Here is a 26,737-nt window from a genome sequence, read left to right as displayed (position 1 = left end):
AGTATCTATCACTCAGATAACATGAATCTAAATGGATGCAAGTCCTCAATTATCATCTGTTTTTCACAGAAACGGGTTATATTCTGACACAGATACACCTTTACATGTACAACTAGTCTTATCCACAAGGGAATGGGTGATCAGGTACATTGTTCATAAACATGCTAATGACTGTGTTCAGATAACACTTCTTAAAGGTAAAGACCAGTATTGGTAACGCCCCAATTTCAAAAAATGAAATGGAAGCTCTCATTACCAATCATGTGAAAGAATATGTTTTGACTAATACATGATGATAAAAAAATTGCCGGGAAACCGCCTACTAATTCATATATTTGGTAAATTTATTTCTCTCATGGTCGTGTGAGAGAGATAGGGTAGTCCCATATACATCTTTCTGTGTATAGTGCTTGTAACTTTACGAAGAATGGGCCAAATTTCTTATCATTTTGATGATTCCAGAACCTTGCAGATGCTAGATGCTAGATGATCAACCTTTTCTGATCGATTCCACAACGTTTCTTTCACAATGCAATCGCATGACCATTACTGGTCTTTACCTTTAACCCATTCCATGGCTGTTAGATACACATGCACACTGATGTTGCTTGTATGGTCAGTGTTTCAATGCAATATCTGGACAGATCGCAGTTCTCATTAACTTCTCAATCATCAGGGGTTTTCAAAGAAAGTTGATGCACATTTACAGAAATATAGAGAACATGGGGGAGCAGATGAACATGGGGGAGCAGATGACCAAATTACATGCTAATGACTGTGTTGACACACTGCTGCTCAACCCCTCAAATGTTTGTCACATAGCTTGCATAAATGGCTTTTATAGATTAATATCAGGCAGATTTTTACATGGCAGTTTCTATCATCGAGGGCTACGACAAAAGTAGGATATCTGACACGCATGAACATCTACATGTATGTACGGTAAAACATGATAATGTGTATGATGTACACAAGAGAGCGAATGACCAGATAAGACGGTAGATTCTCTTGACTGTGTTGACACATTGCTTCTAAATCCCTTCCAGCATTTTTCAGATAGCTCGGATGTAAAATATGCTAGTACAGTGTAGATACCGTATTTACTAAGGCCGCAGCGCCATATAGGCCACACCCCCGATTTTGACATTTCGTAGACAATTTTTTTTTTTTAATTTTTTAAAAAAATATAAAAAAATTTTGCCGACACCATGGGCAGCAAGCCAGATGGCGTCTTATTTCAGCTTTCTCGCCAGCCGCAGTTACACTGTCGATTGTGTATTGCGCCATAACTTGGCGCGCACGGGCTGCGAGGATTGAGGTTGCTTTAGCGATGGCACAAACCTAGATCTACAGGTATTTTTTGGTTAATAATAAGTTATGAAGTTTATTCAAGAAATTGACAAAACTTCATGTCAACAATATCTAGAAATGTCCTGTACCATTGGTATAGTCATTGTACTTAGTGTACGAGTTTGAATTTAGTCCCACATACGTACAAATACGTGCTGTTTTGACTTCTGATTTTTGAGTTGTTTGCGCATAGGCTGCCCCCAGACTTTTTATATTTTCTCTTCCGAAAAAACTGCAGCCTTTACGCCGGCAAATACGATACATGTATAAGTACAATTTTTTAAATTTGAGTTTCAGCCAGCAGGGTCTTTCACATTGAAAAGTATTATGACAAGTAAACTTATATACAAGGGAGCTGATCACCAGTCATAGTATGATGACATATTGCATCTCATCCCCTCCCAGCGTTTGTCAGATAAAACTCCCACCGATACCTGCCATGTGGGCAAGCAAGCAAGCAGACCCTAAAAAATAGCTATTCCAGTCTGGCATGCCAAGCACTCTGAGACTCCACGGCTACATGTACTGTATATCATATGGTTTGGGAGGAGGATGGTAAAGAAGTCACTTAAACTTGCTAAGTGGATTGCATAGAGAAGTGTCATGTCCCATCTCATCTAATAAGTGAGTCTACATGTATATCAATACAGCTAAGCCTCACTGAGCAAATACATACAGCATTAAATGCATGTGAATGGGAAGAGTGTAAACCATGAAATAAACAAAGTGTAATGTTCATGTACCAAAATCTCTTGGAGAAATGCATGAACAATGTACAGTTCTAATTTCAGTTAAAAGGAGGGCTAATATAGACGTTTTTCTATTTCACAACTCAGATTCTCATTAATTGTGTCCATTAGTTCAATGTTTACTAAACTTAAAATGCCTATTTACGGTATAACAAGATCACTAGATGTTTTACTGTGCACGTAACACAATCACAAACATTATACTCTTGTGCTACAGGTACATTTTCAAAATGCCTTCAACATTATCAAATTCTAATGACAAGAAAGGGACAAGATACAAATTAAAACCAAAATACATTATTTGCATTTAGAAGTTATTCAAATAGTTTACTAACATTTGAATGTAAATTCAGCATTACTATCTAATGCTGATGATGACATACTGATGTCCCAGTGCTTCTACTGCAATAATCAAGTCTATGAACCAGCACAGAACTTCAACTGCATATCCATTCCCTATCAAAATACTATATGTACAATTTGATGATGCTGAATAAATGATGTTTAATACTAATTTGACAGAATATCTACAAATTTCATACTGGTTGACATCACAATACAGAAGCTTGTTCTCATCATTTTATCCACAAATTAGAAAAGATTTCAGTCTTTCTTAATTCAATGCCAGTCTCTTTTAAAACATTTAAAGATATTTGTATTGAAAGGTAATTAAGGGGAGATATTTCAATTATATTCCCTTGCTGAGATACATGTATCAATACATAATAATAATAATAATAGTTTGTCCTTATATAGCGCATTTCAGGCCCTCTCAATGCGCTTTACATCATCATCATCTGCAGTAGATAGTCTCACTGGATTACATAACATACATGTGAGCTGAATGTTACACACACAACTTTAAAACTTCCAATGAGCAGTGAAAAATTCTACCTGTACAATGTAGATGACTGTGGCAACCATCACTATTATGTACACATTGCCTTTTGGGCACTGAATTTCCATAAAAAAATAAACGATTCCAACACAGCTGCCCATTAGAAGAATAAGCCACTTGAACAACAAGCCATTAGATTCAACAAACACATAAAATGCTAATTTACACTAAATTCTACATGAAGTTTGCATATTTTATAACAACCAAAGCTTTCATGCATGCACACGTATGCAGATCATATCCAGACCATGAAAAAATTCAAAAAATCTGTTGAATCAGCATAAAGCCCCATCTCCCTTGATCAACCTACCGCATAATTTATGCAGACAGTGTAGAACCTGTGGAGGAGAGCCGTTTATGCATGCTGATCTGCCAGTACCTTTGGCATTCGCACATTTCCCATCAAGTATTTCTCATTCGCTAAATCCCTTCTTCCTCATCATACACGGCAATATCCTGGTAAAATATTACCAGGGTCACCTACATATACCTGTATTCAACGACGATTAATGCATGGTGATGTGTTAATTATTCTTCACCGTTCCGTTTCCATTCATTTGTACCATCATTAAACAATTTTAAGGACACAAGGCCGATTAAACTTGGGAAATGAACGCAAATTATATATGGCGGCAAAGCCAGTCTACATTTATACTGGCATTGTAATTCCTGGGTACCTGGGTCTAAATTTTGAAAACTATTTTGTGTTTTTAAAAAGTAGGAGAATTGTCAAAGAGTAAACACATGTAGTACAGTGTATGCTTGCACAGTTACCTCCATACATACTGTACATGTACACATACACAGCCAACTTTGCATAGATGAATATATGACTTGTCCTAAATTTGATTTGTAAATGAAAATATGTACATGTATATCCACTAACACATACATGTACATGTAGTTGTTGTTTTTTCTCTCCAGAATAACACCCCAGATATCTAAAATTCTAATTCCATTTGCTAAAAGCTTTATGTAAAAGATGGAATTACATGTACATGTAACACATTTTTGCCCTATCGACAGACTTGTATAATTCTGTCAATGCCCCGGGAAGTGATCCTTCTCTTCGAATTTCATCCTATTCTAAGAGAACTCAAAAGTAAGATTCAGTAAGTGAGGTATGCCTGTCCCTTGTGCATCCCACATCTACAAATGTAACTGCCCTCTTTTCAGCATCAGAATCAGGGTATAAATGTTAAGACTAACATATTGAACAAATATTTCTTGAGCGATTGGGTATTTGGACTAGGCTCACAAGCCTCACATACTAGAACTAGTAGATGGATTATGTCCTATACATAGCTCTCTCTCGTATGAGTGTTCAAATTTGCGGAAAGCAATAACACATGGCGGAACGTGACAGAGAGCTTCCTAAATGATCCCCAGTGGCCAACATTGAGAACTTCAAGACTCTTCCCTGCTTCATGTTCCCCTTCAAGATCTTCAACAGTATGAGACACAAATCTCAAGTTCCTTATTACCCCTACCCTTCTTCCTTCCCCTTCCTTTTCTCATCTTTCCTAACTGCTGCTTTCCCCACTCTGCTTTCAATTCCTTTCTTTCCCTCCATCTAAAAAAAAAATCTGCTTTTTTTGCACACTCCCTCTGTAAAACACAGTACAGTGCATCCCAGAAAAAAAAGGATCTAAGCTTTACAAATATGTGTCTTTTATTAATTATAATTGTGATTAAGTTATGATAAAACATCGATGATTCTCGGTTTCGTTTTTTCTGGGACGCACTGTATAACATTTTAAATATCTCTTGTGCAAATGTGGTCACTTTTCATTTTTTATAACGCTGAAACATATTCGGATGAAGATATCCTCCATTATGGGCATGAAGGGTGAACGAAAAGGGTGTTATCACTTGGCTATTCAAATAACTAACTTTCCTTTCAAAATAAGGTCAAAGCTTAGAATTAATTGCCCTTTCTCCACATCTTATTTTCCTTCGATTTCAACAATTACACATAAAGTGGATGCTAGTGATTCAATATTTAGTTATTCACTGTGCATCTGTTAAAACATACCGCTTGAAGTGTCCGTAGACAGAAAAATAAGATGCATTCCTTTTATATTCATATTCCATATTTTATGGGAAAGGAACGTACATGTATATTGCCATGCTCATTTGAAATTAGATGATGGATCGTATTGATCAAGGGAGCAGCTGGTATCGTTCTCAAAGGCCATACATCTTAGATGAAAGTCACACTAGCATTATAGTGTACATGTAACACCATATCGGCTCAAAACAGCAAACATTTACCAGAAAGCAAATAAATGATGAGAATTTTCATGAATTATTTTTCGAAGATCCAAATGTTATGTGTGAAATTTGGCCTCAAGCAATATTCTGCAAGACTGTATGGGAACCGTATGAGAATGGGAAAACATCCAGTATCTCATCCCAGTGCATGAATGTAGTGGCGTACAGACTATTGTAGTAGTACAGTAGTTGATTAATGTAGTAGTATATTTTTTTTAAATCCATTTCTTGCATCTTAAGATCATATCTTCAAGGCTCTTTAATCTATTAAATTATTTTTCACTTATCTGGGCGTGGTCATAATTCACCTTCCAGCAGTGGATAAACACACCGTGTGCAATGAACGAATAACCATCATGTCGTCTGTTCAGCCAGAAGGGCGTTAGCTCGTATACCTTTACAATGAGTCAATGCATTTCTGGCACTTTGCAGACACGCAACTTTATGTTAATCACTGGGATGTTTCCTGGGCATTTATACATGGTACTAAAAAATGAGCACCTACTGTACATGTACACCGTATGAGTAAACAGAAAGAAATCAAGAAGTAGCAGGCTGGATCTCAGATCAACTCTGGAAATGTCAAATGTAAATGCCGTTCACTGCTCTCCCACTCTCCTCTGCCACAGATTACTGTTTTCACCCGTCACATATTCTAGAGCAGTCACCATTCAATTTCAGACGGCTGTTTTTATGTAATGCATGCATCTTGACCCCAACCAACATGATATAACCAACCAGGACAATTTGTAACTGTCAAAGCAAAGACTACCAAAGTAAACTAGATTGGACAGCAATGTATATAATGGTCTCTACTCAAATGAAATAGATATGTAGTAATCTTTTTGTTTTTACAAAATGTATGCAATTAGAACACTTTCTGCATTCTGAGTACAAACATTATTTTTCTGCACACAATGCTCCACTCGATGCTCCATAGTATACAAGAGCATGCAATGACTTAAAAGGAAATCCAACCCTTGTTAATAAATTCATTTGTATGAAAGTAGAAAAATAACAGAATGACGAAAGTTTGAAATAAATCAGACCAATAATAAGAAAGTTAAGAAAGTAATAGAATCAAGTCTACAGGTATGTGAATCTCAAATTGGCAGTTTGGTCAATGGATTGTGACGCAGTTGCAGACAACTCTCCCGTTAGTCACATTTCAATTTTAGTCATGTGTGGAAGTTTGTCGCCACTACATTTCGTAGACATTACTGATCCAGCCAATTTGAAAAGACCATTACTATAATGATCACGGTAAAACTTTTAAAAATTATGACTTCCTCATTTTTTTTGCCTGGTTTGATATCAAGGTTTTCTCGCTCAATAGTTAAAATGTCAAAATGTGTATTTAACGGGGAACTCCACCCTGGGATAAGTTGGTTTTAATAAAAGCAGAAAGAGTAAAGAAACACATTAATGAAAGTTTGAACAAATTAAAAATCTGCTCAAATTTTTAGATCTTCAATTTTTTTTCTGAAGGGTGCAATTGTATATCGAACCGTCTTATATGAGATGAATGAATGTTCAATGTGTTTGTTTGTTCATGTTTTGATATTTGAGTGAGCTAAATGTACAATGTAGCATGCTGCATGCATTTCTGTTAAAATAAGTCAGATAATATAAATAGTGGGGTCAAATAAAGAGCATGTTATAATGTTTTTAATGCAAGGTTTTGCAGCAGGATTCTGCTGTTATACAGTGTAAGGACACTTCAAGTTCATAAGAGTTGCCTTTTTTTCTTCTACTTTGTGGATTTCTTCCCTTTGCTAGTGGATGCCCAGGTGGCACCCCATGTTTGCAGTTTACCTACACATTGTGGGTCTGAACAGGTTGGTTACTAATAGGGTGTCTGAACAATTTTTCAATTTTCAATTTGGGATCGTTTTTCACCATTTTTGTTTGATATTTGAATAAAAAATGTTATCAGAATAATACATTTCAAATTTCAAGTCTCACCGATGTTTCTATCAAAAGTTACAGCCCCTCCAAAACGCTGGTATATTCATATCATTTTGGTCAAAATCGACGAAAAAGACGTCCACGCAGAGTGATGTTGTTTTGCTATATTTAGCCAAACAGCTGTATCACGCGATATGCAAGCGTATGCATATCGTACGCATGCTGCTAAGCCAATCCGCGACTTGCAGCTTGAGCTACGCTGTCTCCGCGACATGTGCCATTGACTAGTATGGTTGGCGTTCGTCGCACAATAAACCCGGAAGTGAATGCACGTTATAGTCAATGGCAATATCGCGGAGATGTCTCCGCGATATTGCCATTGACTATAACGTGTATTCACTTCCGGGTTCTATGCCGCGAATGGCCACCCATACTTTCTTTCATTTGGGGTTTCGTTCGTGCGCGGAGATGTTACGCGATGTAACCATGGTTTGGACTGAGCGGAGCGCACGCCCCCTAATTAGCTGATCCACCAAATAGCGAGAAGGGTATTTTTAAACTGTTATCAGTTGTGATCCCTGGGGGCTAGCGAAAAAATAAGCACATAGAATTGTTCCTTAGGACTGGGACTACTTATCGATCGGGGCGTCATATCTCAAAAGTGACAAACCTCAGAGTTAGCCAGGACACAATGTTTCAATTGCTGTTTTGACCAAGATATTTTTAGAATTTCGGGGGCTACGCCCCTTTGGAAATATTGGAATTCACCTGCTCTTTCATATGACACCTCATTTATTGAGTATCACCTTCAGGATCACAACAGATAAAGGTTTGAATCTCGAATTGAAAAAAAAAAATTGACTTTTTTTGCATGGTCGCGCAATGCACGTAGACTGCATAGGGATGCGTGTAATCTCTATGGGAAGAATTTTAGCACACAACATCGGGTGCGCGATCAGACACCCTATTACTAAGGCAGATAATTTCAAAGGGTAATTTGACAACAGGTGTGCATGCAATATTCCTGAATGAATGTCTCAAAACATGGTTATTTTAAGGAATGAGAAATATTCATGACGATTAATGCTAGTAGTAGTAGTAGTACAGTATTTGATTCTCAGGCTTTTTAGAAATCCAATACTGTCTATAGCAATTAGCATGCATGGCCGTGGCAGCTTCAGTTTAGCCAGGTTCTTAAAATTAGAATGAGAAATGATCTACATGTGTACATAGGCCCTAAGTGGAAATCAAAAGTTAGACGGTCAACAATGTTTGAAGATTATTAGAAACTTCATATTTAGAATAATATTGATAGATCTAATCAATTCTCAAGTGTTTGGTAAGATTTATTTGTTTGGTGCAGCAACAACTTCTATATTTTGTGTTGAAAAACGCACTTCTCAAATAGATTCATAGATTTTTAATCTCGTTTTTTTCTAGACCCCTGTAGACTATTTCTTCTTCTTTTTTTCTCCATGACTTTTCATATCAATCACAATGGTGTCGAGTCTTTTAAATTTGAGACAATCCAGAGACAATCCAGAGAAAAGTCAAAGTGAAATTGCAAAAATGTTCAAGTCAACAACATTCCAACCACACCAGAAAAAGGAAAATTAACTCAGACAAATGATTACAGTTCAAAACGTCTATCAATATCCAAGATTTTACTCATTACATCCTGTTTTTTCAGTTAAACCAACACCAAATTATGTGTTGAAAACAAAATTTCCCATGCTTCACTGCACTGCACTAGCTGCACTGGGCATCCGATTCCAAGGCACGCGATCCGGCGCACGTACATGTAAATGCTTCTACTCGCCCACAATGCACACAGCACACAGACAAACATACACATGCATTCTCTGAGTCTTGACCTCACCGAGGTAAAGATAATCGAACATCTTCCAATTTATCAGATAAATTTGAGAGCAATTTCTTAATGAATAGTGCCTTACCACAGGTTCTGGGATGGAGGCCATCGAAGCTGTGTCTATATTAGAATCTGCCATGGCTGGAATAATCTAAATTCTTATTTGGGAAAGCTCCAGAATTTGAGGGACAATAACGTTCTTCCGTTTAGATCTGCATACAAAATGCAAGTGGTCGATCGACCGAATATGATATCTCTCAAATTTCGTTAAAAAAAACTAAAGCGCACGGCGCGCGCGCATTGCCCGTATCGTGATCATGTGAATTTTGTTTGTTTGTTGTTTACTAATAGTTCTTTGTAAGTTTATTGAAAACTGAGTAGATCTATTGTTTGATTGTTATTATTCACACTTTTACATTAGAGCTAAGCACATGGATAATTTTCCTTCTGGCGTTTTCAAACGATAAAATTACTGATTTTGATGTGCCTGCAAAGAGGAATAAAAATGATAGGGCGTCAGGTCGGTGTCCGGAGGCAGAATACAGAACTGTCACTTCTGCAATTCTGCCGATATTTCTATTTGGGGTCAATGACAAAATATGAATATTCGTCCTGTAAAACGTTGTCCAATATTAGTCCTGAAATGTTCTTGCTTGCAAACTTTTTCCTGTTACTCACTGGCTGAAATCAACAGGCATATCGATATAACCGCATATAAATTATTACACACGCTTTCATAGCAATCAGGTAAAACAAACAAACAAGCAAAAAAAAATGTATCATTTTGATTCAACCTTGAATTAAGATGGAATGAAAGCCATCTAAAGCAATTAGAAAAGCAAAGAACTCAAAAACAAATAAATAAACTAATATACTGAACACTAAACACTACACCAAATTCGGAGAGGAAAGTATGAAGAGTATATGGATAGCCTATGATCTATTGGTGCAAAGAGTGTACGAAGGATTTTTTTCGAGGGGGGGGGGGGGTTAAAAATATGATAATAACGACCCGATATTTCGTTCGTTCATTGGGGGGGGGGGGGGGGGGTAAGGTCAACTTTTTTTGGTCACCCTTTAGCACCATTATTTATTTATTTTATTATTAATTTGAGGGGGTTCGACCCCTCCCCCCCCCCCCCCCCCCCCCCCCCCCTGCGTACGCGTCTGGGTGCAACATATACTCAGGCTTTGATAAACAAAATATATATTGATAATTTGTTTCACTTAGCCGGGGTTGAGCTGCTCTACCGGATGAAATGCAGATTTACCACCCGTACCATCAACGATTTGGAACTGCTTAAACGAGATCCGGATTCAACCAGATCTGTAGGGCGAGTGAGATCGAGGTACATGGGAGGAAATGCATGAGCCAGCCTCCGTTCAGATTCAGACATTATTCAGGAATTGACTTTCATTTTTACAAATTGTTATTCCAGGCTCTTGCTGCAATCGGGGCGGGTGGGGTGGGTCTGCATGTGTCTCATCCTTTTTTTTTTTCCTCACTTTTATCGAGACTTGAGTCATTGAAATTATGCATTTAAATATTTGGCAACGGAAAGTATGTGACTTATTAGTAGGTTGATTATATTTTAATAACTTTGAGTACTTTCTACTTGTTTGTTAGTTAACGTTTGTCGCGCGAGGGCGCATGTCTATTACAAATCTGCATGCGATGGGATCCACAGCAAAACGGATTTCACCAAAAAGTTTACTTTCAAAATCACTTTCTTTTGTCAAAGGGTACATAAAGAAAGTTCGGGACTACAAACACTGTTGTAAAAGATTTACCCGACATAAGCTTTTGGACATTACATTCCTATCTCAAAGCAGTAATTCGACCTCTTAGTTTCTCCAACTTGAATGTAATATTATGCTCAGTAGCGTACGCAGGATTTTTTTCAAGGGGGGATTTTAACATCTTTAAATCGGGCCGAAAATTTCGCAACGACTCAGCCAGCCGCTGAATAAGCGGGGGGGGGGGGGGGGGGGGGGGGGGGGGGGGGGGGGGGGGGTAAGTGGACATTTTTTTTTTAATAAAGAATTTAAAAAAAAACCCAAAGGGGAGGGGGGGTTTACTTAAAAATACACACATGAAAAAAAATGAAGGGGTGGTTCAGCCCCCTCCCCCCCGCCCCCGCCCCCCCCCCCTGCGTACGCGCCTGATTATGCTCATGAGACTGGTATTATAGGCCTACAAAAAGATATTGCTCCATTAAATGGTGGGTAAAGCGAATTAAGATTGGTGGAAAAGAAATGATAAGAGCAAAACAAAATTGAAAGGATTAAAAATATCCTTTAATCGGACAAACCGTCGTTATCTTCATTGAAAGATGATGATGGAAAATTTTAGACGAGTTCATCAAAATCATCCTTTGAGCAAGCTAAAGATTTATGCGAACATTAACAAATAAATAGTTCAACTGATGGAGATGATTTTGTTATGTTTCTTTTAGTAATAGAAACACTATAGCTAAAGACTGCATGTATTTACAGGTTAATTTGCTTTTTTTGCAAAGCTATAATCTCTGTCAGTGTACGTGTGTATCATGAACACACTTTATTGAGCGAAAATATGAGATTGTCTTATCTTCTTTTTCTTATTGAAAACAAAATTAATTACTTCTTTGTCAACTGCCATTTTAGGTGACAATAGTAAATCAAGGCCAGGATAAAGAGAGAATTGTCCCCCCCCCCCTCCCATCCCAGCCGGCTCTTAAAGCTTTAAAGGCCTGGCAGTAGAAGTATCATGGCATGAAAGTGCTTAGAAGGTCGAGATAAAGCGACACGGAAGACTTATTTTTAAGATCTACCCACATCAGTTATTATTCTTGCTATAATAATTATGGATTTTCTTGATTTGGTATGGTCACTCACGGATATGGTGTTAAAAGCCTTAAGAGAAAAATAAATTATCTTAAAAGCATGAGATGGTTATCATGACGTGGTAAGTATATACTGATTGCATCATTTATGCTCTAAGAATCGTCAACGTCCATTTGAAGTCAAATCAATGTCGACCATGATCAAATTTGATTTGCGCTCTGTCATTGAACCAAACAAGTTCCTTTTTGTTTTGTTTTGAGTGGTAAAAGCATAAGGAGGGAGGCAAAAATGCCGGGTTCATGGGCCGATACAGAGTGCGCTCGGAAGGGGTGGGGGTGGAGGGGGTTTGGGATCATGGAAACACCCCCACCCCCCCCCCCCCCCCAAATAAAAGGGGGAGTTGGTGAGATGGCTGTTGGATCTGTCCAAAGAAAGGGAAACGTATAAGACGTTTGTCCACTGCGGACTTTCGACTCTGTGTAAATAAAGCGAATTCAGGGATCTTATAAAGTTGATTCAACTGCATGAGAAGACCAGGGGGTGTTTCACAAAGACTAAGATCGACTTTAAGTTGGACTTAACTATGGCAGGCCATTCATGCCACTTTCCTCTAAACCATTCCTGGCATTGGTTTCTTAAGGGACGTATAAAATAATGATAGTCACAAATCTATAGAATTTACATCTTTTGATAGTTCTTTATTGAAGGAAAAATATTATCCGAAGATCTTCATTGAAAGACCAGTAGTGAGAGCAACCAATGGCATTAACAGCCTGCCATAGTTAAGTCCTACTTCAAGTCGATCTTAGTCTTTGTGAAACACCCTCCAGGATCGATTATGGACTCAAAGGAAAGAGACATAGACAAATACAGAGAGGGAGGGATAGATGGAGGGGGGGGGGGGGGCGATTTGTATAATGAATTGTGGTTGTGTCAGAAAGTTATAGATGAGAATCATATCGAAGATAATAAATGCATGATTGTAATCATTATTATGCCAACAGTATAACTACTAGCTTAATAAAGAACGGGGAAGAAGGATTAATATAATAGGCTTGGCCTATAGTAATGTAAAGCTTGTTGTATAATAAAATACAAAATAAACATGAAGCAATTAATATTGTCTATATTATTACGTTGACTCCTATCACCTTTTCGGTTACTTTAAGCCAGCTATTGCCTCAGGTGTAGTAACTTAATTACTGCAAGATCATTTTCGCGTTCTTTACATTCGTCCTAATACTATAGCTTTATAAGAGATTAAAGAAGCGAGAAAAGCAGAGGAAAGTTTCTTTGAAACAAAATATTTCTCAGTTGAATTTAAATAAAGGGAAATGCATACATGTCATGGCTTTGAATTTTGTTTTTCATCTTGTATTCAACGAGTTTATAATAGCTTATCGGCCGACTGTGTGTATGATGCTTGTTGCTTTTGTTTGCTATATATATTTGTTGGTTATATTTGTTTCGTTTTACCTTTTTATTTTCTTATACAAATAGTTTTTGTTCATATTATTTCTGATCATACACTTTGATTTGGATTAAGCACTCTCTATTCCGCAGACAGTAATAAAACCATCTTCTGTGGAAATATGCACCTCATAAAGAGTAATCAAAATGTAAAGTTGTTTTAACCCATGGTTCTGTTGTCATAATATTTGTCGCTATATAGAGCTTTCCATCTCTTCCTATTATATCTGGGGAGTGTTTCACAAAGACTAAGATCGACGTTAACTTGGACTTAACTTTGCCAGGCTGTTCATGCCACTGTTTGCTCTCACCATTAACTGACATTGGCCTCTCAAGGGACGTACACAATAATCATGGTCACAAATCTACAGAATTTACTATAGTTCATTATAATGATGAGAGCAAAATAGTGGCATGAACGGCCTGCCATAGTTAAGTTAAACTTAAAGTCGATCTTAGTCTTTGTGAAACACTCTCCTGGGGGTGTTTCACAAAGATCCTAAGTAGAACTTAACACTTAGTTGGACTTAAAAGTTATGGAAAGCCATTAGCATCCTTGAAAATATTTTGTAAAAGTTATTTTATAAGGCATAAAATGTTGATTCAAATCATTCATAGTTCCTATTATCATGGAAAATTTCATGTTCTGGATGTGGAATTTACAAAAAGTCTAAAATACTTGAATTTCTGCTTTTGAATATATTTCATTTTAAGACTCCAATGGCTGTCCATAATTTTTAAGTCCAACTTAGTGTTAAGTTCTACCTAGGATCTTTGTGAAACACCCCCCATCTTTGGGTAAAAAGACTGTATGTTTTCACGGATGCAATTATAAAACAATACGCCTGTTGTCATTGCCATCACCAGTGATGATCACAAATGAAGCGAAGGGTTTGGTGAAAGTAAAAAAGTAGCTCTCTCATGAAATAAATTTTGGCCACCGCTGTATCCCTGTTTCGTCATCAGCGTGGGAGAAGATGAGATGAAAATGAAGAAGGGGATGATCATCTAGGAAGAGGATGATGAATGGAGTGATTAAGCAGGGAATTGAAAGAACCGGATATAGCGAGGTGTGCATTGAATAAGGAGGAAAGTGCTAACCATAGAGCTATAAATAAACGAAAGATGACAGCGTTTGATAAGAGTTAACGCTACCCAATGAAAGAGCGGCACGAGGAGTGTGTTAGGCGTTGTGGCGTGCGCCTGTAATCCAGCTAACAATGGAAGTTACAAACTGATTCATCCAAGGACACAGGTTCGAAACTTAGTTACGTCTTTCGGATGGTGACGTTTAAGGTCGGTCCCCAGACGTAAAGAATTCAATTCAATTTTACTTCGCAATCAAAATATACAAAGTAACTGTAAATTTTAACTATGTTTACAAAGGTTATATGCGTTGCTTTCCATGTAGGTTGCGAAAACTGTGAAGTTTGATCGCCCATTAAAGAATGAAAAACAACACAAAAAGAAATATAAAATATTATAAGCACACAACAATAAAATAAGGAAAGTACAATCATATCTGATTGATTGATACAATGGTTTACTGTATGATGTTGAACTAGCAGGTAAGAGAAACCATCCCGGTTAAACCCCAAGTAACTTCAGTTATAAAGCAGTGACCTTCACGACCTTCATGCGAACATCATGTCAAATGAACACCATCTTCTTATACTCATATTGAAATCAAGTATAGACTTATATTATGTTACTTTGTTCATACGAGTTTAGTAGGCCTATATCTTACATTATTATTGTCACAGTGTTCGAAATTGTTAATCTAATGATAACGGGGGACGATTGACATATTGCATAGAAAACTGTGACAGTTTTACATCTGTATACCTGCTGAAAAAAAATCCAATCGGTGATGTGCTGTCCCACTTTACCCCCCTAGGCTTCATTGGAAAACTATACCAAAAAAAAATGCCTTTCTATTAAACAGCGCCACTCTATAAATAGACGACGATAATAATTATGCCGTTATTGGAGACAAGTGGAGAGTAGCGAGAAGTGGATGCGTTTAAGATCGTCTCCTTAATCACGGGGCCGGACTCGCATGTGCATGAGGGGTGAAATTAATTTCTATTCTTCGTCATCGCCCCCCCCCCTAACCTATTTTCTTTTTTTGGAAACCCCCTCTAGCCGTTTGTACTGCTCGCTGTTCTGTTTGTGTATATAATTAGAAACAGGAACGTGCAAAGGAGGTTCGGAAATCACATTCAGAATGAGATATTAAAGGGATTACGAGAATTGAAAACATAGCTGGTTATTGAAATGAATAACATTGCCATTGTGTAAAGCGTCTATAAAAAAAAAAACACCAAAACCAAAATAATTAGCTCGGGATTTAAAATGAAGTCTACAACAGACGTAATTCCATTCTAGAAAAGGGGCTTTATGTTATGTATAAAGTTGACAACGAGAGGTTGCCAATAATTCATTAAATCGTGAACTAAATCTTCCCCGAAATCTTCCAACAAACCTGGTAAAAAGGTGAATGAATGAATGAATATAAAAATAACGGAATTTCTAAAAATATAGCAGTGTTTGCATCTACAGATCTGCGGACAAATAATTATAACTATGATGTGAGTACCTGACACCATCCTCGCATATAGCGTCATTAAAGGGACCGGTAACTTTGTCTCAGATCAAATCCTTGATTTAGCTCATGCTGCACTCATAATTATAAACCTTTAGGTCATTCAGAAATCCCATGGCTTTTACAAGCCGATCGACTGTCTGATTATCAATATATTTATGATTGGAAGTCGAAATTTCATTGTTGGTTTTCATAACACTACATTCTATTGGGGGAAATGAGTATGGTAAAACCGGTCACTCAAAGAATTTTACTTTTGTGAAGCACTTCATGATCATTTGAAGCGCAATTTTTTAGGGCCTCAATATTACACCATAGACAGACACTGATAACACGTAAGGCCACGCATCTTAGATTTAACATTGTTAAAGGACATAAAGAATAACGTTCACATCTTCATTAGATGTCACGATTCTGTTCAAAGCAATAATTAAATCGAAATATAAATTAATCATTGTTATTATTGACGACCATCGCTAATTACTAAGCGCAAATATTTTTTCTTCTTTTAATCCAATCATCTTTTGAGCTCTACCAAGGCGTTCAGGAGAACTATTATCCCATGACCCCCCCCCCCCCCCCCCGTCCAACATCCCCTTTCATGTTCTGAAAAACTTCTGCAGCACTATTATAGTCGTCGACGTAACATGGGTGCAATCATTTAGGGAACAGTGGCATTATGGGGGTGAGGGGGGCATGGGAAATATTAGAAGATTAAATGAGAGAGAACAAGGTCATAATATTGATAGGGAGGATGGGGGATATCATCTTCATGTAGAATTTCCTCTCTCTCTTTCTCTCTCTCTCTCTCTTTACCCCCTCTTCTTCCTTCCCCTTTTTTTCGCCATTCGATCGGGGCGCGTGCCCTGCACCCCCTCCGAGCTACTACGCCATAATTACATCTTCCAAACCATGATGTTCTTCACGTCATCGGTTCTTCTTTTTGCCAGAGCAATACTGCATTCCAGAGCAAGTTCATCGCGGGTTACTTGATTAACCGTCTTCGCTATCTAATCTCGATCACTTTGGAACCTTAAGCTGTCACCCGGTGACCTGGCTGGGTGAAACATTATCTTCGCGCCCTATGGACCCCGCAGGCGATGGCAGAGATATACGGCATCACAGAATAGACACGAGTTGTATGAGTACAAATTCATGCAGTCATCACTACATGCAGACATACAGATGCAGGCAATGTGTTTGGTTAAATCCAGACAGACCAAATTAAGAATAGATGAGGTTTTTCCTTTTTCTCCCGATGTTAGGCTTAATTCTTTATAAAAGGGTTCAAAATCTTTACGTACACACTTAGCCGATTATTACGAATAACCTCCTACTTCCATTCTATGTTACCTAAATCATATGTGAACTTTTAATTAATTCTGATTGAAGATTAAACATTTACATTTCCTTTTTTATACAGTAGTAACTAATGTGTATTACTTCTGTTGATCCTATGTTGACTACATTACCATTTGACCATCAAGTTAATATCCGTTACGGCGATAATAATAATAATTATTTAACCCCCCCCCCCCAAAAAAAAAAAATAAATAAATAAATAAATAAATAAATAATAAATAAATAAATAATAATAATAATAATAATAATAATAATAATAATAACAATAAATAGAAAATAAATAAATAAATAAAAAAATAAAAAAAATATCGATATACACAAGCTATAGAAGGTTACCCGACTAACGGTATTTGGGCGACGTTGTCATTTTCCAGTCATGTAGTCAGTCACATAAAAGAGTGAATTTTCTTAGACTAACCAAGCTATAAAATGATTCCAAGAAAATTGTAATCATGCTCTTAAGACGAATTTCTGTGCAGGGCCATTAGCGTAATTAGCTAGCCATATAGAAATAGTATTAACTCGAAAAAAGCCCCACCGTTTCGTTTTGCTGAGAGACTATGCAGATGCAATTTTGTATGCATCATTTAATTTCAATTTAATGCAATGGTCAATTTCTTTATATACATAGGCTATCTCTCTATAAGTTGCTGGCAAAAAATGGCATAAAAAAAAATCCAAGAGGTTTTTGAAGTTTTATCAGACAAAGCATTAGTATTACATAAAGTTACATAATATACAACTTTAAATTTGTATTTCGAAGTTATTATCCTTAATGTTGTATTTAGGAGAAAGGATTATGGAATGTGTTTTACAAAGTTCCATCGAGAAAGGTGCTCTGCTTAAAATATCACCCATATTATACCGACTACAATAAACAGGAAGGGAATCATTGAAAGAAACCGTCAAAGAAAAGAATATTTAAAACCTGGATTTATTAGTAGAATAAGAACTATTATGTCGCAGGAATCAAAGTAGTATATGTGAATTTTTACATTTGGGAAAATTTCAAAAAATCTTGTAACAAATATGAGCGTTTTCCTAAAGAAAATACGTGTTGTGCAGAAAATTATGCTTCTGGGAAATCAAGGGGATACTCGTGAAACGTTATATGTCCATCCACCGAAGGCAATCTTGTCAAGCATTCAAACAACATGAAGTGTCTGGAGCCAATGACTGGCCCTTGGGGCACAGAGCACGACCCGCAAATCACAATCTGTCTTAATATAAGTACACGTTACATTTAAACAGTGCCCACTAATAATCATGCCCCCTTTCCCTGGCCAGACACATGTAGTTTTTGATCCGCCTCTGAGAGACCTGTTGTTAACAAAATCTGTTTACTTTGCTTGCTTGTTAGAGATTTCGAGAATCGTGCCCCCTACAAAATAGGAATATGAGCACAGCTGCATGTTCTTGACTAGAATTCGGCCCTTGCAGTTTTACAAGTAGATTGCAGGTGGGTGTGGGGCATCACATTTAAAAAGGCCAATGTTCCCTTTAAATGCAATCTGGCATTTTCCCCTCCCTTCTTTTTCGTTTGATTGTTAGGGATATTGATAATTTTGCACCATCCTCCTCTTCAAAATTCTGTATCCGGTTCTAGTCAATGCGTTTGGAACCTGCATGTTTGGAAATCTGTTGAAACCACGAGAACAGTCGCATGTTCTTGACGAGAATTCCATCCTTGTCATTTTACAAGCTGATGACGCCATCTGGAGAGGCATAGAAGGGTCCTCCGGGAGCCCTCGAACCCTCGAAGCTTTGGGAAAGCTCCCGGCCCGATAGACCGCCAGAATCGGTAAATGAAGCGAATTGAATAACACATCGATTTTCCAGACCCTCATTCCTTCCTTCAGAGACTGACTCCAATATAGCATATTGAGGGAGAGTGAGGGAGAGATAGAGGGAGATAGAGGGAGAGAGAGGGGGAGAGAGAGGGGGGGGGGGAGATGGAGCTAGGGGTGACGAAGAGATGAAGGAAAAGGGAGGGAGAGAAAGAGAGTGGACGAGAGAAATGGAGAGAGAGAGAGAGAGACAGAGAATCAGACAGACAGACAGAGATAGAGAGACAGACATAGATACAGAAATAAGATATTTTGCAGATCGAATTATACGGTAATGTATGGCACGATTCCCACAAGTAATATATTCATAATAAGCTTATCAATCAAAATATCTCCCCGGACTTATAGGCTCAAAATGCATGATACACTCGACAAAACGAAAGTAGGTCATGCTATTTTGAGCAAAAACCCTGCACCTTCGGTTTGCAATTAGAAATTCTAGAACTATCACGTGATGTACGTCAAAAGCGTTCGTATTATACAGTCACATGAATAAAACTTGTTGCATGTAACTATTGTTAAAGGTTTGTTTTATCCTAATTTTGTATATATTTCAATTGCTGTTTATATATTACAAAACTATATGGAAGGCAAAGTGCCACGTCAAAAGATTCGGCTTTTTTAAATCATTATAATGGCCACTTCGGAGAGAGAGAGAGAGAGAGAGAGAGAGAGAGAGAGAGGGGGGGGGGGGAACGAGAGAAAAGAGGGAAATGACGGAGATGGGGAGAGAGGGAGTGAATGATGAAGGTATATATATATATATAGAGAGAGAGAGAGAGAGAGAGAGAGGGAGAGAGAGAGAGAGAGAGAGAGAATATGAATGGCAGACAGAAAGACAGAGGGACAGAGAGAGAAATGTTTAATGATCGAGATTTAGTCCAGTAAAAAGAACATTAATCATCACGCATGTAGATCGAGGATGTGTTCTGAATTTATCACTTGCCGTCAGCAGAAGCATGAAAGGGGTACAGAAAACTTTCTAAAAATACATCTCACCATTTTTCTTTGAATTGGTCACCATTCATCACAATAGGCAGTTTAAGGAGCAGGTGGAAATTCTCAACAACAAAAAAACACAAAAAATAGAAATATCTCGATTAAAACCCGACTCATTTCTTTATATTCCAGATTGATCACGTTGATGACGGTGGGATTTCCGTCCGGAAAAGCCGATTGTAGAGACATGTATAATAATCATATTACTGACAAGGAACTGCCAATAGCGCATCTGACAAGCATTGAGCATCTGACGTGTAATACTTATTGAATGACCGAACAATCAATAATTAATTCACTTCAAGTATTGGTTTATATTCGACGGAGAGCGGAGCCGAATCGATATGAATCTGAAAAATTTCGTGTACAAAATTACAATCGGAGAGTTGATATCATTAATATAATTTGCCGCAATTATAATGTACGACCTTAATTAGAAAGGAGATGCAATGAATGGTTAGGAGGTGGTCTTTATTCACTATTTTGCCCCACAGCTTTTTCATGTTTATCTTGTGTTGCGATCATTGACTTGGCATATTAAGCTACACAGTATGGGATGGTATGAAATGCAGTCTATGACGTCATAATGACGTCATAATCTGCTACCGAGATGGTGAAGGAAATTCATGTACTAAATGAATACGTGAAGAAATCAGAGGGGGCGCCCGTAAGATTTAATCCCTGCACACCGGAGTTCACGAAATTAGGTGTGTGTGTGTGTGTCTGTTTGTGTGCGCGTGCGCGCGTGTGTGTGTGTGTGTGGGGGGGGGGGTGAGATTTTTGTGTTCTTAGCTCTAGTCCCCCATTGACTTAACAGTTTAACAGTAAATTTCACGCAATTTGAAACGACAAAATTGATTGTAGATAATAAATTACATGCTCTGCACGCATTTTGTCTGTAAGTTGTATTTTGATTTCTGCTCTCGTTTCGATTGCCCCCCCCCCCGAACCAAAGATGTGCGATTCCCTGTAATGACGAAATATTCAGAAATCAATTAAAAGCTCCATTTTAAACCCATTTTTGATAAAATCATACTGCATAATGATGACTATTTGAGTAATAAATCGTTTTATCATTCTCAGACGAAATGACTGGTATATGTAAATCGGTCTTTTGCATGTATGAACAAAATCAGATAATATCAACAAACGCCTAGGCATTGTTCCAGGAATAATACGTTCAAGTTATTTTTCTACACACATGATCACTGATGTACTGTGCTACACAATCATATATGTATATTTTATCTACCTTCATCGCTTATCTCTCTTTGTCTCGGTTCATAAATCAAGGTGACTTTGGCCGCGTAAACTCAAAGCTGAAACCTTCAAGCAGTAGCGGTTATAGAAGTTGGCCTAGGGACCCAAGTCCCTCCCCTAAACACTCTCAAAGCCCCCCCCCCCCCATCAACTTTTTCCTGATTATACGAATACATAATTATAACCGAGGCATAATTATGTAAATGAATGCAAAGACCCCCAAGTGCCCCAGCCCCCAAAGCCCCCCCCCCCCCCCCCATTTTTTTCTAGAACCGCCAATGCTTTTTATGAACCATTGTAATCCGCATGATCAGTGTACGTGTATAAATTACTATCATTGTCTTCTTGCTATCATTATAAAGCACTGAGCTTGCAATTTAGTGCAGTGCACATGTACTTAGGGGTAGGGTAGATAATGTTTACTGTGGGCAAACAATGTTTAACGGCCAACCATATTTAGCAAATATGAAATTCAAGCCGATTTCCCATATTTGAATCTCATGGTTTCGAGGGTGTGGCAACATTATGATTATACCCTCCACATTTTGAATATAGTAATATTGTTGAAGTATAAGTTAGAAAGCAGTGTGAAGGCCTCACGGTAGCTTCGCTTTAGAGTTTATATCCTAAATAATAATAATTTATATAGAATTGAAAGTAATCCGCGCTTAATACGAAAATGATTTTGTAATAAAAATGGTTGGATGGTTGTTTCAAGTGGTGCATCTGTCCAAGCCAGTCGCGGTGTAGAGCTACGAATTAATGGGCACGTATACGTGGGTACATGACCAGGGGAGTGTTTCACAAAGACTAAGATCGACTTAAGTTGGACTTGAACTATGACAGGCCGTATATAGTCCAACTTAGGTCGACTTTAGTCTTTATGAAACACTCACCAGTTGTGTATATGGCAAATGGCAGTCCAAAAAGTCGACGATTTTCATAAAATGGTGTTTGGGATGTGTAAATGGGCACATAGTTGTCTTTTAAAAAGACATTGTAGCATTATCTTTAATCAAGGGCAAAGGTCCGCTTCCGATGATATTTTCAAGTGCCTTTATATAAGTTCATATAATACAAATCGGTTGTTCAGTTTGTTTAATGTACTTTATCACAGAACTAGGTTACTGATAATTCAACGCTCACGGTAAAGTTCAAAGCGTCTACGATAATATATTTCACATTCAAATACAGCAAACATATAAATACATGTAAAACAAATACATCGCGGAATCGGTATTTGCTGATGAATCGAAAGTTGGTGAATACGATTTCCTTGAATGAATATAGGTCGCATTATTCAAGTCATACGAAAATGACTTTCAAACCTGTTGTAAACGGTCGCACACAATCCATCTTTGTATATCTTGGTCCAAAAACGATTTGAGATTTTTTCATGTTGCACCGCACCTAGCCACACCACACCACACAACACTACACCACATCACACCACATCACACCACACCACACCACACTGGCACACCACACCATGGGACTCCACAATAACATCGCACCACACCATACAACACTCATCAGCATATCTCACCACAATAATTAACAACATACTCGTTAGTAATTTTCTTTAATTTGGGCTTCTATTTATTAGAAATAACAATTCTACAATAAATGCTATGCGAGTCTTTGAGTGGAAGAGAAAGTATAAAGGCATCTAATAATTTTAAACTATACAACTTTATTTCGTAAAAAGTGATTAAGTTTTTTACGCAAATGTGGTATATGAAAGGTGGGGCGCTTGCTACGAAGGCAAAATAAGCAAAGACTAACTCTAAATCTATACGAATTCACCAAAATATTGTTGTCTTAAATCTAGGTATGCGTAACGCAAAATGGAGGAAGACTGCAGCTTAGAATTAATGACATTAGTACGTGACGTTGTCAGCGCAACTGTTAATCAGAAAACTGCAAGGATATTTGTTCTAAGATCGTTCATTTAAATATATCGAATCGGCTCAAACGTACGACAAACCACAAACTCGTGACTATACATCTAGAGATCTATTTCTTGCAAATGGATTGCACCACTCTTCTTTCTACTCATTCGTAAATAATTCTACGTTATCTGGTCATGTTTCATTCGTTTAAAGTAAAATGTTACAGATAAATTCAATAAAAATGAAATGGCATCGTTGTTTACGTCACTTTTAAAGTGAAAATTTAAAAGTAGGCTAGACACAACAGGAATGTGATATTCTGTATATCGGTTTGTCCTGGATCATCGGTGCAAAAGGGTTTTAGGAGTAAGTGATATACACTTTGAATCAGGGGTGGGCGATAATGGAGGTAGCTTGGGGTAGGAGGCACTCCCCTGAAACACATGTGTACATAAAGAGATACATTTAAGGAAGGGCGATGGACAGATAAGGAAATGAAGAGAATGATAAAGAAAGGAAGAGATAGAAATAAACGAAAGAAGGAGATGGATGAGAAGGAGAGAGAAAGAGATACATTTTATATTTAAATTAGATGAAGGCGGAGGAGGAGGAAAAAGGACAGACAGAGAGAGAGAGAGAGAGAGAGAGAGAAAGAGAGAAGAGGAAGAAGAAGGAGAAGAAGAAGGAATACCCCGACCCCATCCCATAATTTCCCGTTGCCTAGTCCATAAGACACCCCTGAACATAATTACCTATCGTGTGCTTACAATATGCCTATTTGGGTTATTCAAGGAGCATTTCCCCCCTCCCCCCCCCCCCCCCCCCCCCCCCATGCCCACGGATCCACAATTGCTACATTTATTTAGAGGTCAGGAGACTTTGTCTTGTATCCATAACCTAGGACAAGTTCCCGTCTGTCACTCACTTTCGTCTTGATTACCATCATATAGTATATAGTAAGTGCAGTGTATTTGTTCACTACCCCTTCTCAGGCCCCACTGTCCATACGATCGGAATCGACTTGGAATACTTTGAAAAATCAGCGAGAGAAACCAGTTCCTGTCCAGGCGCCGAGAAAAGAAGCCTACAGTCGATAAAAGCTCCGTGTAAGATAGAAATAAAACAACGAAAGAACAACGCAAAACACGACCGTATTTATTTATGAAACTTCGAATGCATTTATAAAGCTTCGTTTATAGTAGTAGGTAACGTAAAAAAGGTCAGTCGAACTCACAAATGTATTCAGGTCTTTCAAATTCTTTAATATGTGCCTCTTCTACATTTGTTACGAGTGAGAACAATATTTTTTTCAAGGACATGCCCGACATAGCAACGGCCAATTAATGCAACATGCATACTAGCTGTTAACAATAGATTTTGTCAACAAAGCTTGTCTGTTAATACAATAGTTCGTTACAAGAAGCTGGACTCCATGAAAAAAAAAACGGTTTACTAATATTTCAGATTTTATGCATACTCTTTAAACAAAGGTCGTTCTTGACAACCTGAAGGCATGGCCGAGGCTTGCCCGACAATTCATTTTGCAGACTGGATTCCAAGTATTGTAATTCTTTCATTAAGTAGAGGTTATTGTCACTAGGTCCTCAGGGAAGAAACAGCCATACATTTAGTTAAACCGTTATTAAACCGGTCGATTGAATACGTGTATGAACTGATTTGATATTCGCCCACGCACGTAGTCCTCCTATATTCAATTGGGACTTTTAGACTTGCACGTCGACATAGTGGACTGCTACGTGTAACGTCCTTTTAAGGCGCACACGTAGCAGTCCACTATTTCGACGTGCAAATCTGCCTTAAAAGGACGTCACACGTAGCAGTCCACTATGTCGACGTGCAAATCTAAAAGTCCCTATTGAAAAAAAAATATGTTCACGCAAAAGGATGAAGGCACCCTCTCCGAGTCGGTGGCATCAAAGACTGTTTTGAATTGGGTTTCGGACCAATGTTTCTGAAAGGTTGCATGACATTGTCAAATAATCAAACAGTTACAAAAGAGATCCTGGATTATTTTCATGTACGGTAATGGAAGACTTACAAAAGACCTTGCAGACATAAACTATCAACAATAAATGTCCAACAACCCCCTTTAGCATTGCTAAAGGGGGTTGGTCGACGTCCCTGTACCCTTTCTTTGCATCGATAACGTTAAAGATATGTGATTCATTTTGTATCCATACCAACCTTTAAGACTTTGTTGTGATAAATACAATTATTTGACTACATAAACATAATTTATACAAGCATATTTAATTTAACAGCAGGAATTACTAGAACGTCAAAAGCTGGGTGCTTCTCGTAATGAAAGTTGTTCGAAGATCGGAATATGCGTTGAAGGGATCTTCGAGTTGTTTGTATACAATGTGTATTCTATACCGTGAATGGCAGTGACATCATGAATAAAATGATTATTCTCACAACGATGAAAATCTCCCCCTCCCACGCATCATTTCTACGCCAAAAGTTTAGGAGGGGGTGACGAAAGAAGTCGCGCGCAAAGACCTGATGATACGATGAACAATATTTAATAGTGAAATGGAAGCATAAGGAATGTCACTTACCAGTGGTAATCTACTCATGTTGGAGTTTAAATATTGCCACTTGTTTCCAGAGTAAATAAATCACAAAAATTGAACAAGAAACTGAAGACACAAAAGAGGTAGATGTTGGACTCTCCACTGTCGTATGCTCCAGAAACAGATTACTCTTAATACACTGCGCTGTCGTCAAAATACGTCCGCCACGACCCGCGGTTATATCCACGACTGTGGGTTATTCGCTGCAGCTAATTGTGGGAAGAGCCTTGCAATATGGACAGATATCATGAATCGAGAGAAAGAGAGCGGGGAAATAGAGAGAGAGAGAGAGAGAGAGAGAGAGAGAGAGAGAGAGAGAGAGAGAGAGAGAGAGAGAGAGAGAGAGAAAGAGAGAATGAGGAGAGATGGGAGAGAAAACAAAATCGGCAGAAGATAACACGCTTGATAGTATACAGCGCGGGATAAACTTTGCTACGGCTACGAGTGAATGATTAACCGAAAGCTGCACGGGACCCGAGATAAAAACACACACTCTCATCTTAACCCACACCCACATGCTCACTCACTATGTACGTCGCGCACACACACAAAAACACACACGTTCATCAAGCGCATGCATCCATGCACATTTTATACACACTTGTTTCTCCGAGCAACAAGCACGATCAAAGATTGCGAAGAATTGATGGAGAGTGCGCGAGAGAAGGTGCGTGATAATACATGCGTGTGTGGGTGCGTGGGTGTGTTTATGCTTAAAGGAAGTAGAGTGAGGGAGGGGCCTCCTCGTGTGTACTAGGACATCACTAGAAATCGTTGTTTACGGATGCTAAGTGGCGCATTGTCGGGCCTTCATTTTCATTAGAATGTCT

The 26,737-nt window shown here is 38.0% G+C and overlaps 1 protein-coding gene across 3 annotated transcripts in view; it reads right to left on the bottom strand.

Moving 5' to 3' along the window:
• The window catches only part of LOC754030 (uncharacterized protein ZK1073.1-like), a 77,175-nt gene extending 50,982 nt beyond the window's left edge, over nt 1-26,193 (bottom strand). For 2 of the 3 annotated variants that reach the window (XM_030985428.1, XM_030985429.1), the window contains exon 1: nt 9,135-9,281. In XM_030985428.1, the coding sequence (XP_030841288.1) occupies nt 9,135-9,188 (54 nt within the window). In that variant the 5' untranslated portion in view covers nt 9,189-9,281. Of the gene's footprint in view, nt 1-9,134; nt 9,282-25,892 lie in introns of those variants that run through there. The other variant, XM_030985430.1, reaches the window with a different exon arrangement.
• Nucleotides 26,194-26,737: the final 544 nt, after the last annotated feature.

The sequence above is a fragment of the Strongylocentrotus purpuratus genome, unplaced genomic scaffold, assembly GCF_000002235.5.
Source record: "Strongylocentrotus purpuratus isolate Spur 01 unplaced genomic scaffold, Spur_5.0 spur5_scaffold_15, whole genome shotgun sequence".
NCBI classification, from domain to species: domain Eukaryota; kingdom Metazoa; phylum Echinodermata; class Echinoidea; order Camarodonta; family Strongylocentrotidae; genus Strongylocentrotus; species Strongylocentrotus purpuratus.
Note: the sequence above shows the minus strand (reverse complement) of the source record. Positions and strands in the feature narration are given on the sequence as shown.